The 18,154-nt window shown below is 36.3% G+C and overlaps 3 protein-coding genes across 3 annotated transcripts; 1 reads left to right on the top strand and 2 right to left on the bottom strand.

The window, feature by feature from the left end:
* Positions 1-1,006: 1,006 nt before the first annotated feature.
* LOC103963427 (hypersensitive-induced response protein 4) lies at positions 1,007-3,234 on the bottom strand. The gene is given in 6 exon segments (XM_009376244.3): positions 1,007-1,580; positions 1,583-1,612; positions 2,166-2,262; positions 2,529-2,620; positions 2,708-2,828; positions 2,940-3,234. Coding segments are annotated over 6 exon segments (873 nt in total). The 5' UTR covers positions 3,135-3,234; the 3' UTR covers positions 1,007-1,242.
* Positions 3,235-6,097: 2,863 nt separating this feature from the next.
* LOC103963426 lies at positions 6,098-7,109 on the top strand. Its single transcript, XM_009376243.3, has 2 exons — positions 6,098-6,256; positions 6,380-7,109. Exons 1-2 carry the CDS (start codon positions 6,200-6,202, stop codon positions 6,977-6,979), a joined length of 657 nt encoding a protein of 218 aa, XP_009374518.2. The 5' UTR covers positions 6,098-6,199; the 3' UTR covers positions 6,980-7,109.
* A 2,019-nt stretch (positions 7,110-9,128) lies between these two features.
* On the bottom strand, positions 9,129-12,379 carry LOC103963425 (leucine-rich repeat receptor-like serine/threonine-protein kinase At1g17230). The gene is made up of 4 exons (XM_009376242.3): positions 11,784-12,379; positions 10,899-11,159; positions 9,915-10,790; positions 9,129-9,832 (listed from the first exon to the last, which is right to left on the bottom strand). The coding sequence occupies exons 1-4, from the start codon at positions 12,205-12,207 to the stop codon at positions 9,351-9,353; spliced, it is 2,043 nt and encodes a 680-aa protein (XP_009374517.2). The 5' UTR covers positions 12,208-12,379; the 3' UTR covers positions 9,129-9,350.
* Between the last annotated feature and the right edge of the window lie 5,775 nt (positions 12,380-18,154).

Raw genomic sequence — 18,154 nt, forward strand, 5'->3', positions numbered from 1 at the left:
AAAAAATCCTCCTCTAAATATTCCCTATAATTTTATGATTACATCTCTGTACCACTCAAAGTTGGCCACCTAAACGTATTATTCTACTTTATTTTTTGGGCAAAAGGGTTTTACTAATTGCTCCACGTTTAACCCTAACGCTTTTTATAATAAGTGTATTTTTGTTCACCGTCTTTAAAGAATAGTATTGTTCATTACTCTATGTTTCAATGTTTGATGAATTTAACTTTTGAGATTTTGGTTTATTTGCTACACAAATATTGAAATTTAAACGTATTTAAAAGTGATAAATTAGATTGTGAATATCAGCATGAAATGATAGTGATGAGCAAAAATATTCGCTTTTATAATTAGTAGGTTGATTAAGTAATAAACTTTAGGTTTACTTTTTCTTTGCTTATGGCCTGCCTACGACACAACATTTGTGTGGAGCCGAATAAACGTTTTAGGTCGAGTTAGGTCTACAAGCTAGACTAGGGCGGTCGTATTGGAATGCTAGTATGCCACCCATTTGTCCTACACAATTCCCTCTTTGAATTTTGTGTATATCATCGACATGGTATAAGCATAGTCCTGAAGATGAACAAAAGATAATTATGCCACCTCTGTGCTCCTACGTCACGAGAGCTTCAGCAAAATCGTCACGCTGTTAAGTAATGATACCAATTGATTTATGCTATTACACGCATTATAAGTACGATAATGACCTATAATATATCAATATTGTCCAACATATTATAACACATGGATTCATAACGCCGCAACGCCACGTGAAAATTTGAGAATCACACTAAATAATTTATCATATACATCTCCAAAAAAAAATAATAATAATAATTCATGACAAATATTCGATTTGGGCCTTTCGGTGCTACTTGAGGCCCAACCCAATCAAATGAACTAGTCCAGAATACAATGGACTCTTGTTCCATGGGCCTTATTTTAAACAGGTGAAGCCCACTTTGTCAACTCGTGACACAGAATAAAACATGCCGGAACTCAACAATTTAGAACAAAAAAATACAATTTATTCAAAATAAATACTTCATTTAGAGCTATACATATATCGGGCTGCATTACGACTTCTTTATATATACACATCATCGTCATGGTGTAAGAATACCATGATCTTCACTCCAAAAGAAATGCAAACAAAATTAAACGAAGCCGATCGGATTACATAAAGTTATAAACTATGTCTTATGTAACAACCTTAACCCGTTCGTGCCCAAAAGGTCATATTTACTCGGCATTTAGCTGAGCACTAGATGCCTCCATTAGGCCGTTGCGTATTTGATCACCGATGTCCCTAATGTGACCCGGACCATGGGGTAGAAAAACTGTAGTGTTTTTCGATGAGTTCCCAAGGTCTTTCATCGTGTCAAAGTACTGTGTGATCATGATCATATCCATCACCTCCTTTGACGAGGTGCCTTCCACCTTGCCTGAGAAATTCAAGATGTTCTCTCTTAATCCATCGGTGATTGCCTGCCTCTGCCTGGCAACACCAACTCCGCCAAGGTACTTGGCCTCTGCTTCAGCTTCTGCTCTTTTCACTTGAAGCACCTTCTCTGCTTCTCCTTGTATACATTGGCAAGCTGGAGCCTTTGAGCTGCAGTACAGATGCTCCATTTTTCAGTATATAAACAAGAATAAGCGTTTAATTACAAGCCATTACCATATATCAAAACTGCAAATACTGACCAGTGCGCACAATTCAACATTTCGAGCTAACCAAGAACATAAAACAAATAAGTTGAGCTTCTAAGAAGACCTTGTGTCTAGGCAAATAATGTTCCAAAAGTTAACAAAAGCAACGTTTGTTTGCTCCAACATATAAAGTAATTTCATCAAGCAAACTCAAATTTAATTACAGCTTAACATAAACAGCAGAATCTAAACATTTTGAGGCCAGATATGTCATAAGAATATCTCGTCAGAATGTCACGAGTATCATACACTTCTGTGCAAAAATCGAAGAGACGCAACTGAGTAAACCATAGCACATAACCATTCCAAAATGTTTGTTCTCAAAACCTGGGGCTAACCAAAACTTCCAGTCCTACAATATACTAACTCCCAAAACATGTGTCTTCCTACCACACATACAAGCAGAAACTATGTCCATGAGTAAAATCAGGGAAAGAAAAATCAAGGACAATGACCTGCATTGATTTCGTTCATTGCCTTGCGGACAGAGGCATCAGGTATAATGTCAACCATCAGTATGTGCTCTATGCTGTAACCATATTCTCTCATAACCTGATCAGAAATTTCAGCATACAATGTAAGAAATCATGTAAAACAAAACATTTCTTGCATAACAAGTTTCTGAGAGAACGAAACATAACAATAATGAACAAAATTTTGCTCAAAACAAACGGGTGAGAAGCAATCACAACAATCCAATTGAACTCAAACTCATTCAATTCAAAGCATTGATACGATAAAATAGTAACAATCATGCATTCCACCGCAAAACGATCACGAATACGGTAAACATTTCATCTCATCATTTTAAATTTTACCTTCTCAAGTTCCTCCAACACCGCTTTCGCAACCTCACCCTTCTGCTCAAAGAGCTCGTCCAACGTCATTCTCGGCACCAGAGCCCTAACCACTACGCATACCAATTCAATTTAATTCAATTCAATTATTCGCGCCGCGTAAAAATTGAAACCCCAATTAACCAATATAGTAAAATTACCATCAAAGACATAAGCTTGAATCTGCTCTTTGGGGTTTTGCAGCTCATAAAACGCATCATCGGCGTTCTCTCTCACTACCCTGTATTGTATCGAGCACACCAATTGCACGAAGACATTATCCTGTCCAAAATTACACAAAAAAATTTCAATCTAAACACCAACAAAAATTCACAATTTACTCCAAATTCTTGCTTTTGCAGTATGAATTTCGAGTAGGGATGATCAAATTACCTTGGTTTTGGTCTCGATGCGGACGTCGAGGGAGGCGATCCTGGTGGAGAGGATACCGGCGACCCATTGACCGGCCAACGGGTTCAGGAGGTGGAAACCGGGTTCGGCGAGCCTCTCGAACCGGCCCCACCTCTCCAAGACGCCTATCGTCGCTTGGTCTACCCAGGTGCAGCAGCAGCAGCACGAATTGCCCATCTGGATTGGATTGGACCGGACTCTCTCAGGTTTGTGGTGCGAAATTTGGGGACTGTGGAAATACGAGCGGGGGCTGACGATGGACGCCGACCGCCGAGAACTATTTATACGCTACGGGGAGAAAAAACCGACATTTGGACGATTGGGCTTTTGGATAGCAATCTTATCCGTATACAGTCCACTGGGAATAGGCCCGGAAATAGTACCTTGGGCTGGATTTAAGCATCTAAACAGAAGTTCTGGTGGGCTTCAAATCTTAAGAGATTTTAGGGATGCCTTCTAAGAAATAAAGAAGAGGTGTTTTTATGGAGACTACAAATAATTGTCGATGGAAATGATTCTCTACAAAAAATTCATGGTTACTAACTCGCTATTTACTAGTAAAATAACACTATAAAATCACACATCATACATTATACATGTTAGTTTGATACGCACTGATGGCTCATTTGTTAACAGTTTTAAGCATTTGGAGTCTGGTAGTTGTTTAACATGGTATCATAATTATAATTCTGCGAAATCCTGAGTGCAAAACCGGCACTTGTTCTGTTGCGTCGTGCATCGACCCTTCTATCCAAAGTAAAAAGCGCACAGACATGCACCCGAAATCCATATGCATGCATACTCCTTGTACATGAACATACAAGAGAAAAACATTGTATGGGCATAGAAGATCCATCCATACTCCACAGTCCCTTAGACGTGTTGGATACATGTATGGCACGCACACTGAACATTATACGCGTATTGGAGCTACAACCTTGATATGGATTTTTGTATTCTTTAAGAACTTCCTGTTTGGATTGGCAATCTTTAGTAGGATGATATTTTGAGCATTGTTATGAACAGCCTAGTCTATACTTTTCTGATAGTTTATGTTTTTAAAGTGTTCAACGCCTAGATTAACGGAAAAAAACATTATGTGGGTAGCATGTTCTTGGAATTTTTTTTTCTTTTTTTTTCTTCTCTTGTTTCGAACTTTTAAGATTGCAAAGCAAAGAATCAAAGACAAGGAAGAAGACATGGTACAACTTTGAAGGGTAGCGTTGCACATAAATGTCCCCTTCCAAGCTTGCTCAACCTCCAACCAAAAAATCTTCGGCCCACACGTTGTTTCCATCATGCTTCCCCCATTTTCCATCACTGTCTGATCAGTACTCCCATCCTATGCTCCATAATGTGTTCTTCACGAGCTCAAGAGAGATTTGTCGGTGTTTCAGATACACCGTTACATGATATTATTATTCTACTTATCAAGTTATAACTATATATATATTTGTTTTGTATTAATATTTCTAGGATTGAGACATATTAATCATATCGTCCATTCAATCATTCATGATATCATCCACTCATATTATAATTAATGATGAGAGCAGTTAAAATATTAGGTCAAATTGGTTCGACCACACAAACGCATTCATACATTCATCGTCTCTCTGTCGTCTGATCACTCTAGCAGGACTGGACAGAGGATGGAGCATCTTACTGACTTACACTGCAAGAGATGGACAACGAGACTTTATGTAATGTGTTGCTTTGTTATGATGTGCTTGTTAGGGAAACAACTTGATCGGATCCAGATATGTGTTGTCATTTCTGGAGGCAAGGACGAGACCTCTTGCACTATATTTAATTATGATTAATTAACCACATAGTTGTTTATAGGGATTCTATGTGTTAATATCAAGTTTATAAAATTTATTTTCAAACAGCTTCTAATACCAAAGAAAATCAAGTGATATGCATAAATTAAGTAGCTTGTACGCAAGAAGACTGCATGTGTTTTGTGTAGTGTGTATGTTGCTAAAACATGTTAATTAAATTATAGAGTTAAGTACAAATAACTATCAAACTTTTAGAGGTGATTCGAAATTGTGTCAACATTTTAAAACATTCCAAATAACTACTTAACATTTACAAAAATAAACACTTGTTAGGTCCCCGGAGTCAAGTTAATTATGTCACTGTCGTTAATTAGTGATGTCAGTAATGTTAGGGAATGGTATGTATTGAAGCTAATTAATTTTCACTAACACTTCATTTTAGAGCTATGAATCCTCAAATAGACCCATTTTAGGCAAGTTAAACGCGAATAACCTAACTGAATGTCTAATTTTTAAAACGCAAGGTAGTTATATAATATGTTAAAAAAAATTGTGACCAACTTGAACTTACTTCTAAAGATTGGGAAGTTCATATATATGAGCTTAACCCTAAAATATATAAAGTTTAATTTACAAATAGAGGACTGCCAAGTTTGTTGGTTTTTTGCCTCGTGTAACATTGGGCTCTCCTAGTATTTATATTATGTAATATTCAACTTATGTTGTCTCTACAATATAAGGCATTACAGCTAATCAATGATTATTTGGAGCGAAAAATATTTGGCATCGTGCAGTTTAATTTTATATTTGCCATCAAATATTAAGATACTTGCTATAAAAAATAAATATACGATGTTTGCACGTTAATGAGTTGCCTCCCGGAAACTCATCGAATTAGTCATTAATTAACTAAGCAAGCTAGCTCTATATATTTCAACGGGAAGATTAGCCAAGGGGAAAATCTTATTCATATCTTGTTCATAATTTCCTTTTTTCCCGTCAATAATAGCACCCTTTCTTTAGGCAATAGTAGTTTTCTTCTCTCTTTCAATTTATTAACCAAGAGGAAAATTTGACAGTTTATTTCGAAAATTCTACAATTTTTATCAAGTTTATACAAAACGATGAGAGTCAAGCTCTTACAGTGAAGTTATAAGCACTCTCATACACACACACACACACACACACACGGTTTAACTAACACGGTTTAGCCCATCGTTTTTCCAGACAAACTAATACTAAAAGGACAATAATTATATAATCCTACTTTCCTAGTTGGTACTTGTTAATTTTTTATATAAACATTTTCGAACATGGCCAGTTGGATTGCCACAGTGCCCCCTATATATATGTCAGCCTTCCATATTTTATCCCCAGCAAACTTGAAGCTAAAACGTTGGGATTTGAGAGAAAAGAAGATCTAGAGCTTTACTCACAACTACACATACAAAGAGCAACATGGCTTGCTGGTCTGCTGAGAATGCCACAAAAGCCTACCTCAATACCCTCAAAATGGTGAGTCTTCTTTTACATTATTTTCCAAACGCTTTTTTTCTACAGTTTTTAAAACTTTTATGTCAGATTTTTCTGTTTAATACCATCACTTCTAACTGGTTTTTTCTTGTGTTTTTAATTCAGGGTCAGAAGGCAAACGAGCCAGATGTGATCGAGTTCATTTCAGCCCTAGCAGCAGGCAATAACGCACAGCTAATGGTTGTTGCATGCGCTGGAGCTGCCGACTCCAAAACCCTAGCCCTAGCTGCCGCTGCTCAGCAAACTGGCGGCAGAGTTGTATGCATTCTTCGCAGTGACGAAGAATTACACTTGTCTGAAAAAGTCCTTGGCGTCAACGTTTGTCACATTGAGTTTGTTATTGGAGAAGCTCAAAATCTTCTTTTAAATTACTACAAGGAGGCGGATTTCGTGCTCATCGATTGCAACCTCAAGAACCACGAGGCAGTTCTTAGAGCGGTACAGGTGGGGAGGAAGCACAACGGAGCTACTGTTGTGGGGCATAACGCTTTCGGAAAAGGATCGTGGCGGTCCGGTGGATCGAGGACTCAGTTTTTGCCTATCGGAGGAGGGTTGCTAGTTACAAGAATAGCAGCAGAAAATGATACTGCAAAAATGATTGGAAAAAAGAGTCATTGGGTTGTGAGGGTTGATAAATGCACCGGTGAAGAGCATGTGTTTAGGGTTAGATCATCGATTCCACATGGGAAAGGGATTTCAGCTTAGGGTTAATTAATTAAGAGGATAATTAAGGTTTCCTTCTATTAATATTGCTTCTCTAAAAACCAAATGAAGCAAATTAGATTAGATATTATTAGTTATTTTTGGAGTTTTGAAGGTTCTTATATGTATGTAATATCTGAAATGTGTATAGCAAGTGATGTTACATGTAATAGTTATATATATTACGATTATAAATATAAGATGATTAATTAAATTTAAAGCTGTAAATCTTGAAAAATTAAGGCAGGTTGTGCAGAACCTGCAGAAAGCACATTCTCTGAACACGTGAATTAATAGTTTGAAATTATCAGTTAGCCCGTGCAGACTTTGTTTCCTCCATGTGTATCCATATTTCTCATCACATTCTTACGAATCTTAGTCGCACGTTCTCCTTATTATCTTATGGTTTTCTCGGAATCGAGTCACGTTTATGAAGAATTGAAAGAAAAAGCTCCTGGCAAGTGACAAGTTTATCGTAATATAAGGTTTGTATTCGGTAATTCAGCCTACCAAGTACTTTGATTTTATAAACAATTTTTGCGATTTGATTTCTTGAAGTTCTGAACTATTCACACAGAGAGGGCGTTGAGGAGGAGCAAAACCTGTAGTCGCACAAGGCCTTAAATTTGAAGGGGGTCCCAAAATTTTTGTCATCTAGTATTTATGTATATTGATGTTCTATATTTAAAAATTGCTTTTATTAGCACTTTAAAATATCATCATGCACTCTTTATAAGCGTAATCTTTTTCCTTTCTAAATATAAAAATTTGGAGTACAATGAGATATTTTGATGCCAATAATAAGGTGAACACCTTAAAAAGGGAATTTTTTTTTCAATTTTATTTATAATAATGTTATTTATTCAAGTGAAACATTAAAGTTAAAGTTTTGAAGTTCTTTTTTTTATGTTTGGTTGTTTAAGATTGAACTGCTTTTGATTATTTAGTGAACGTTATGTTTGTAGCTCTTTTTACTTATTAATAATGACATTTTAAAACTTGCAATCAATGAGTGCTAAACTTTATTTTGATTTAAGTGACTGTTTTCTAGTGTCAATAGATTGTTTTACCTTTTTTTTAAACTATCTTAAGAAGAAGCCTTTTTATAAATTTCGTATAGAACTCTCAAAATCTCAAGGATGGTACGAAATCATATGAAGGACGACACTGTATAAAAGAAAATTTAGAGAGAGAAAGCTCTGTTGTTTACATTGTGATCTATCGAATTAGTTACTTAGAAGCTTATAGACTTAGCCTAGTACAACCAACTCAAGTAGACTTCATAAAAGTCAATTTTCACCATTCACAGACTACGGAGAAAACATGTTTAGAGTGATCAGATTACTTTTCTAGAAAGTGAAAGTTTTTTGGAAATGCATTTTATTATTAACGCGTTAAAATTTTTACAAGTGTTTTTAACTTATATATGTTAACTATGTAGTCAAAGGGTTTTTGATCATGAAGTGAACGGTGAAATCATAATATTGAACTTAGGGCGTGTTTCGCCGTTCACTTCACCCCCAGCTAGCCAACTCATGTTCTTTTATAACATGAGAACTTAGAGAGTGTTTAATTTGACCTCAACACAAGATTCAATAATGTATCTCTCACCCATTTAAATTATCTTCTTTACGACCAATCATTTAATGGATTGCTTAGTTACATGCTCACGTATGCTACAAGGTTCGGTGGCTTCCCCCTACAAGTAAAAGAGAGCTGAACTGTGGAATTACTGTATGGGTTAGGTAGCTTCTTCAAGCCCAAAAACTACAGCAACCTTCTGTCCGATGCCCATATAGTTCTGTAGACACCAGGGTGTAGGGTGAGAACCAAAAGCTTAAATTATGAACAACTGGTAATTAATCAGTACAAAAGCCTAATCATACTTCTCTATGATTTGGAGACAAGGAGATCCTTCAAACTGATGTCTTGGTTTGCAGGCCAATAGATCACCGCCGATGAAAGTAATCAAAAAACAAATATGCACTAAAAAACATGTGATTAATAAGAAAATCCCTCATAATATCCAACCTCAACAAATGCCGGTTTAACTAGTTGGCAAGGGTAGTATGCCTCCCCCTCCGCTACGCCCAAGTTCAAATACCCTTCCCCGAAAATAAGATTAGATTAGAATTTTACGTTGTCGAAATATAAAAAACCATCTAAAGGCCAGTAGTAGGCTACATTAAACAATGGTCTAACAACATTCACAACGAAGCTTGGTCCTCAAGAAAGAGGACACAACATTACAACATAAAAATCCTTAGAATTACATCCGAAGTTAGCAGTTAGTTTTCAGCTAACCATGAGTCGTCCATTACCAATCTGAATAGTCCTGACGCAATGGTTGAACAAAAAAGACAGCACCCAGGAGTCAGACACAACTGCTACAATTACTCAACTCCTGAACAACTTCTTCCATAGAAGGTCTCTCAATCGCAGACTCATGGGTGCAAAGCAAAGCAGTCTTTGCAAGCTTGGATGCTTCGTATTCGAAGAACCTTCCATTGAGGTTTTGGTCGATGAAATCTTGGAACCTGCCTGACTCAGCCCCAATGCGCATTGCACTGGTGACTTTCCGCTTCCCTGATAGGATTTGGAGAATGAGCACCCCAAATGCATAAACGTCACTTTTCTCTGTGAACCGTCCTGTGGTGGTGTACTCGGGAGCTAGGTATCCCATTGCAGCGCTGGCCTTGAGTGCTGAGAAGACAACATCATTGGTTAGAAGCTTGTGCAGGCCAGAGTCGGAAAGCAAGGGGTTGTATCGCTGGTCGATCAGCACCTTCTCAGCTGAGATGTTTTGGTGAACAAGGGGAGGTTTGTTTGGCTTGTATCCATGTAAATAAGATAGACCTGACCAACAGAACAAAGCTCAGTACAGATAAATCAGAAATTGACACCATGTAAAACAGCTAAAAAGGGAACATATACTGACCTTTAGCAATGCCCTTCACAATACAAACCCTAGTAGTCCATTCAAGAACATGGCTGTCGCCGTCCTTGACATCAAGATACTGCAGCAAATTTCCATTAGGAACAAAGTCATAAATGAGGAAGCATTCTCCCCGGCCCTTTGAGCAACAAAACCCTCTCAACTTCACCAAATTTTCGTGCCTCAACAAGGTTAACATGTTCAATCCCTTCAAGAATTCAGATTCCTCGGTCTTGCAGCATGATTTGCCAATGCTCTTAATGGCAACAGCAGACCCGTCTCGTAGTATTCCTTTATATGTTGCAGAGAAGTTACTCCTACCCAATAAATTCACCTCTGAGAAATACTGAGTAGCCGTCTCCACCTCTTCCAAATTGAATCTAAAGCCACCGAAGACTTCTTGTGCAAACGCACTTAAATTCCTCCCATTAGCTAAAGGATCCCAGCCGTTGGCATACTCAAGGCTGATGAGAGGAGATCCATTCTTCCTGTAAACTCCATTGGCTTTGGCCTCGTCAGTACTAAAACGGCCATCAGCGATATCAAATGAGTTACCAAGCTTCTGTTTCCTGCGTCGGTGTTGGGTAAAGAATACAAACACCACACCTGATAATGCAATAGTTACTACAATGACACCAACAACAACAGCAACAGAGGCTTGATGGGATTTTGACAAATTGGAGCAATGAGTTTGGTTGCATGGCAAAGGCACATTTGCAGTTTCCGGGAAGTCTCTTGTTGGCACGCCAGCTCCAAAGGGTTCGGGTCTACTCGCGTTGGGATGACTGGAAGTAGTGCAGGCGGTTAAGGACATGAATCCAGCTCCACATAATCCCAGATTGTTTTCATAAGAGAATCCTTCATTAAGTCTCTTCAAAGCTGAAATTGATCAAGGGTTTTATTACTTTTTCAACATTTTAACATGAGTAATGGCTACTGCAATTTCTTCTTCTAAAGGTCGAATTTGAGATGTTAGACTGTTCTTACCAAGAGGTACATTGCCGGATAGAGTATTATTCCGAACGTCTAGAACTTCAAGCACCGGGGCATCAGCAAGTTTTGTGGGAATAGAACCGAAAAGATGATTGACACTCAAATCCAGTCTCATCAACATTTCTAAGTCCCCCAAACTTGCCGGTATTGCGCCGGTTAAGTGGTTAGATTGCAGAGCAAGAACGCTCAGGTTTTTCAAAGATCCCAGCTGCGTGGGAATGCTTCCGGTGAGCTGATTATAGCAAAGTTGCAAAACTGAAAAGTAAACACAAACCCTAAATAAGCAGAGCATCAACTGATACAATACAAATGGGGAAATTTAACAGTTTGAAACTTTAATAACAAGTCATTTGGGAAACAGAAAGCACTTAAATCAGCCAACACAATAAGTGCTTTTTCATCTATGCAAATAAGGAATCACATGAAATCAAAGCTACTTGAATAACCAAAAATAGAGTCAAAACATACAAAAATAAAGTTCAAATCTTTCAACAGACCCACTATTTATGTACTTAAAAGGTCTGTTGGGATTGATTGCTTGGAAAACCTAAAATTGTTTTCTGACAACTAAAAAGCACCTACAATGACATTTGATGGAAACTGGGTTGTAGTAAAAGTACTTTTTGGACAAGCTTCAAGAAGCACTTCCAAGTTCTTTTCCAGGAAGCACTTCCAATCCAAGTGCTTTTCATGGAAGCACTTCCTAGTGTTTATTTTCAATAAAATTTTCACCATATTTAAAATAAAAGTACTTCTGCTAAAAGTGATTCTTACAGAGGCAGTCCAAAAACTAGCCCTAAATCAGTCAGATTAACTGAAATGAAACAACAAAAACCCACAAAAAAAATCAAAGCTTTTTCAGAAAAAAATTCAGCTAACCTTGCAAGTTGCTCATATTTCCGATCTCGGGAGGGATCACTCCAGAGAGATTATTCACATTCAAATATAAGTCACTCAGCTCCGTCAAGTTGGCAATCTCTCTGGGAATCTCTCCATGCAGAGAGTTGTAATGCAAGTAAATGCCAGTCAAATGCTTGAGCCCTGCAATGGAGGGAGATAGCTTCCCAGTGAACCCCTTTCCCTGCAGCGAAATGTTAGCAACTTGACCCGCCTCATTGCACCCTATTCCTTCAAAGGACCCGCCGCAGGGGTCGCCATTGACGGTCCACGAAGAAAGATACAAGCTTTGCGGGTCCAAAAGCGCTTTCATGTCCAAAAGTGCTTTTAACTCTGCGTTTCCACAAACCCATAAGGGGTTTGTGAAGAAAATCAGGAAGGAGATGAGAAGAACAGCAAAACCCATGTTTTGGTTTGGGTTGAAAATGGTGGTTTTCTTCTCTGTTATAAGAACCAAGCTAGTTCTCCCTCTCTCTCTCTGTCCTCAGTTTCTCTCTCTATATCAAAGAGAACGTGATCACTGTCTGTGAGAAGAGTCAAAAGTAACAGAGGGTGTGGTTAACTTTCTTCAGCGGGAGTCTGCTAAAAGTTGTGTGAGGAGTGAGAGGAATAAGAAACAAAGGAAAATAGAAGAGAGAATGGCTTAGTTTGGACCGTTGGATTGGTTGACTTGTTGATTGAGGGAGTACAGGAGCCGGTGTGGTGTTGCTGTATGGGAGTATTACCATTTTGGGTTTAGAGGACATGGGAAGAGTTAACAAAGCTACCCTGCCCTTTATTTTTTATCTGGGGACATAAAACCCAAAGTTTTAACTTATGCAAATGGATTTTAGAGAACCAAGGAACCACAAAACTAAGAGAAAGAAAAATAAATAAACAATAAAAGTGCATGGGAAGAAAATAAAGTGACAAAATTACTTATGCTTTATCGAGCTTAGTAATGGGGATTTATAACTAAGTGAGTCATTAACATAATTAGTTGTATGATGAATGTGTTAAGTGAGTGAAAATTCATTATTTCTTTATGTTGAGATCAAATTAAGCACATTTATGCTCTCAAAATTGTACGAGAGATCCCACCACTAATATAGATGGATAGCAAATCACCTTTTTTTAATAATAAAAGGATGATAAGGGATTAGGCGAATCGAACTACACATAAGGCATGGTCATTAGTCTGAAGAAAGTTGCGGTTTTACATAAAACAATTGACTATAAGCCTTTGCATAGTTTGGTCTTTCACTAATGCAGGAATTTGTCTTCGTATTCTCACACGCCCCTCACGTGTGAGAACATTCAAGTCTAACACATAGACAATACAAACTGAATAATGTGGAGCACGTATGGTTGTGAGCTTCATGCGTGAGTCAACTTGCTCTAATACACTTCCAAACACGTTGGACTACAACTATTAAAAAAACTAAAACACTTCCAAAATTTGTATTTAACACCATAATTCTAAATATTATGTCGAATAACCCAGAAAATGATAGGGTTATAACATGTTGATAGATCTTAAAATTTATAGATTGAACACCAACATTGCTATTTTTTGTTGTTGGACGCTAACTTGCACTTGAACATTTACCTCTTTTTTCTTATATATTTTACCCTAATCAAGGGTGAAAAATATAAGAAAAAAAGGGTAAAATAACTAGGGTTGTATGTTCGTAGTCGAGAAGAGATCATTTTCGAATCTCTTTCATCAAAATTACCAAATCAAGTGATCCGGATCTTTCAAATTTCTTTCAACGGCTCATCTGTTTTAACTTCTTGAAAACTATAATAATTTTTTGCTATTTGATGAAATTTAAAAAATCTAGATCACTTGATCGGATGGTCTTGATGGAAGAGATCTGAAATCGGTCGACCATATGTGGTGAGCCACGGCATGATTTACCAGTTAAGAGACTGGCGTACTCGAAACGGAGATTCCCTCGCCCAAGTACGCAGTTCGAATTCAAATAGTAAAAATCCACTGCATGCAACCGCATAGTAAACCCCCAGCAATTTCCCCAATCTAGTTGGTCCAAACTTATCAAACTACCCTGGAAACTCCACGTGTCCGGTGCTCATAGATCTAGCCGTGTACGAATACCCAAAATTCAAATAAAATGCCATATTTAATGTCTGGGACTGGGTTGGTTGGGAGAGTGAATAATTGGTTGCTTCTTTTTTTTGGTAGGGTTGTCTTTCTCTCTTTGGCTGTGCCTGCCGTACCAGAAATTCTGACACCACACTGCTGCCATGTCTTCTGTCCAAAGACCATTAGTTCTTGTCTTAGCTAAAATAATTTGTATGCCCTTTGTTATTTTCTTATTTGTTTCCTTTTCATTTGAATTTTCGAACGCATTTACGTTTTTCGGATAGCGAAGTTCTCACTTGAATTTTTTTGCATTTTATTTTTACAACTCTCATTTTCATTGTGGATGTTGCTTGCTTGACCATCAGAATCATCTAATTTATACATCACACTTTAAAGACCTACTTTCTTAAAAATAAACTAAATTAGAGTTTGTTTAACTATAAGATTAATGCTATAAAAAATTTATCACTTAGTATTGTAGTTTAGTGACACTCATTTTAACTCAACTCTCTAATTTGTTCTTTTCCTCCGCCCTTTATTTCGATCATCCTCGTTGTCATTTCTCTACCAGCAATCCATGGCTTTTGCGATCGGAGCTTCATTATCATTGAAGCTCCTTTTCACGCCTTCACCGCCAACTCCTTTTTTCCCTTAAAAGTGTTATAATATGAGAATGATAGTACCAAAAAAGAGAGGCATAGGGAAATTATATATAGGAATAGGATGGTCCAACTCCAATATGTGATATAGGGTACCCTATAATATATTGGTCCCCAAAGGAAAGGTTCTCGTTTGCTCTTCATCGAGTGATAATAGTGTGTTTCCTCTCCTTATTCTAGAGGGAGAAGCCACCCCATGCAGTACTGTGGAAGGGAAGGACCATTTCTCATTTCTCATTGGAAAAGTTCACATGCCTTTCCACTTGCCTTGTCTCTGTCCTTTTAAAACGGGTGGACTTGTTCTTATAGAACTAATTAAGATGCTTAAGTTGGTTAATTAGCATTATATTTGGTATTTAAACGAGCATAGATCGGTGGAATTTTAGTTCCCTTTGGTTAAAAGTTGTATTTCAACTTCTGCCAAAGTAGTCGAAAGCACTTTTGTTAAGACTAGCACAGTCAAAATTGGCTTGGAAAAATCCCTACAATGCTCTTTTGGAAAAACGTACGCATGAACTGCTTTTGCTATGAAAAATGGATTTTTTAAACGGTGGAAAAGCTACACCAAACAGCAAGGAAAGACTTGTTTAATGACAAAATCCAGCCTCAATTGTTTGCGGACAAAATATATTTTAAAGTGATTATATCTAATTATCGTTTAATCTAATCACATAATAAACGAGAGGACGATATATCTTGGATAATAAGGCAATGTATATTTGAGATTGTAATAGAAACCACATTGCTTGTAATTTGGTGAAAGCAACCGATCAATTGGTGTTTGTGAAAACAGGACCACACTAGCTACCTTAGTTAGCATAAGTAACCAATATTTTGAAAACCCCAACATAATATATATATAGGTCAGAATCGGGGGGCACATGTTAGAAAATTAATCTTGTTTGCTGTAATTTTAGTTGTTTTTTGCGGGCTTGATTTAATTTTGATTTTTTTTTTAGGTCTTCAATTAAGATCATATATACTAGAAATCAAATAAATCCGAATCTAAAAGATTGTTGGATTAAATAATAGTCATTGATCTATGAATGATAAATTGAAAAAGAGACGGTTCGGATTCTTTAAATACATTACGAAATTAGTTTTACAAAATAAACGTCAAAATATGTATTAAATTAATTATCTGTGTTTCCGGATCTTAACCCTATATATTAAGGTCTGCCACGGCACACACTCACCCAAAAAAGAAGGTTTGTCACGGCATGCATTCTCCTTATTATATACATCCCACAGTGCTGATTTCGACCAAAAAAATATCTCTACAGTGCTGCTTTTTAGGTATTAATCTTGGTGTGGTGCATGCAGATGCAGTAGTGGGGTGCTGGAGCTGTCGAAAAAAATTAATTTGTGGACAATGTATGCATATGGTAAAGGGGGGGAAGTATTTGTTTTTATTTATTTAGTAATGCGCTATTTTTAATGTGCTTTGGAAGATTGATTCTCTTTCTCTATATACTATACTTTTATCATCCTCCTTATCATGAAACTTTTCCAAGTTCCTTTGCAGAGGGACAAGGCATCTCTTAATAGTTCATACATGGAAGCACTAAGCATGCATGCAAGAAGCCAAGTTTTCATCTCTTTTCTATTTGTGGAGTGACTATTCCCATACCATTACTTGGTTAAGTGATGGCTTTGACGTGGTTAGCTTGTTAGCGATAATTTTATTTGTTTTCATGTAAACTTGTTGTGTTTGTAGTCTTTACAACAAATTTGTACTGATAGCATGATGCTTGTGATTATAATAGCCGTATAGCGTTGTACTTTCTGTGTATGCTCGCATGTAGACTTGTTGCATTTGTGATATTTACAACAAATTTGTGTACAGATAACATGATGCTTGTGACTGTAGAAGCCGTGTAGAGTTTTACTTTTCGTATTTATACAAATTCACGCTAAATCAATATAATCACTACAATTCACGCTAAATCAATATAATCACAAAAAAAAAACTTACCCATACAACAGAATGTCCCTATGACTTCCGGTCATATAAACTTGGTTAAGTGATGCACTTGTTTTGCGTCTTGACGTGTATCGATATTGATTCATGCATGCAACTTCTCCATCTTCTTTAGCTTATATACCTAATCAAATTCATAAGGATTCAGCAAAGGGTTATTTAATGGTGATTAGGGTTTGTTCATCAAGTCAATCATTTCTTTGTGTGGACGTTACTTCAAAGAAATCGGGATGTTTGAAGATGTATGGGTCAACGTCGAAATGATGAGCTTCTGTTTTTCTTACGGCATTTATATGCCAATGGCCCAGCCAGCTATATATATATATATATATATATATACATATTATATGATAGTATCCCGACTTTCAAAAATTTAAATCACAACTCTTCGTCCAGAGGGCCATAAACAAGGCAAATATAAAAAATAACTAGTATATGGGCACAAATAAAATGTGTGAGTAGAATTTTTTTTTTTAATTAGAGATATGTTACGATTACATGCAGGTGAGGCTTTGAAAAAAAAAAACAATAAAATTTGGTTGTGTGAAATTACATTTCTACTACATATTTCTTATTCATGTTTTGTTTTAATTAGAGGGTTAAACTGGCAATTTCATATAATTTTGGTTGACAATGAGTGTTTTATTAATTAGTAGAGATTAGTTTTCCGGTCTATTTTATATTTTTTAAGTTGTTCTTTATAGATTATATTTGCAATATATTAATCAAATTGAGAATATTTGAGGCATTTAATTAAGTGCAAAAAATTGACGAACACTATATTTTAACAAATATTGAAATTTCATCACGACAATTAAATAAGTAAATGGTTTCATGTTGAATTGAGTTTTTAGCAAGGACAATCTATGAATGAAGAATAAAAAAAAAAGTTATGATCGTTGAAGTTTGATATATAATAAGCCCCACAACTAGTTCTCATTTTTACAAAAAAATAAGAATTCATTTGAATAAAGACGGTGTATACATAATTTATCTTAAAAAGGTTTCACATTCATCATATTCTCGACCGAGAGATTAACACAAAAAAATTTCTTTTATTATTCTAAATCTAATATAATATGCTTCAAATTCATGCCGTCATAGAGATGATGGTAAATTAGATTGGAAAGTTTTCAAATTTATTTAGAAAAAGTTATGTTAAGGTACTAAACTAAGAAGTTTTCATTCCATTTCTGTCTTGCAATTATTTTTCAATTGAAATGGCGTCGTCGCCTTTTAGATACCTGCATACAGATTCAATGAGTTATGATTCTTTTGTTTAAAAGGAGACAAAAATGATGAGTTTTGAGCACAATTTCTTGTCTCTCTGTAATTATGTAAGACAAGCTAAATGATGGCAGATGATATAATAATAATAATAATTTTTTTTTTTTTTTTTTTTTTGAAAATAAACGGGGAATACAATCCAAAGCTAACTTAAAATAAGAAACAAAACGAGTTTGAGAGACTTTATCAATATCATCCATGAGTGATGATCCAATCTAAGCAGGAGGCTTATCAAACACATGAACGTCAATATTCATATTAAAACTCTAGTTTGTCAATTGATCTACCACATAATTCTTCTTTGTAAATATGTTTCAATTGACGATAGATGATTCAATTT

Source organism: the organism of the source record quoted next, unplaced genomic scaffold, assembly GCF_019419815.1.
Source record: "Pyrus x bretschneideri cultivar Hongxiangsu unplaced genomic scaffold, Pyrus_bretschneideri_v1 Contig32, whole genome shotgun sequence".
Classification (NCBI taxonomy): Eukaryota; Viridiplantae; Streptophyta; class Magnoliopsida; order Rosales; family Rosaceae; genus Pyrus; species Pyrus x bretschneideri.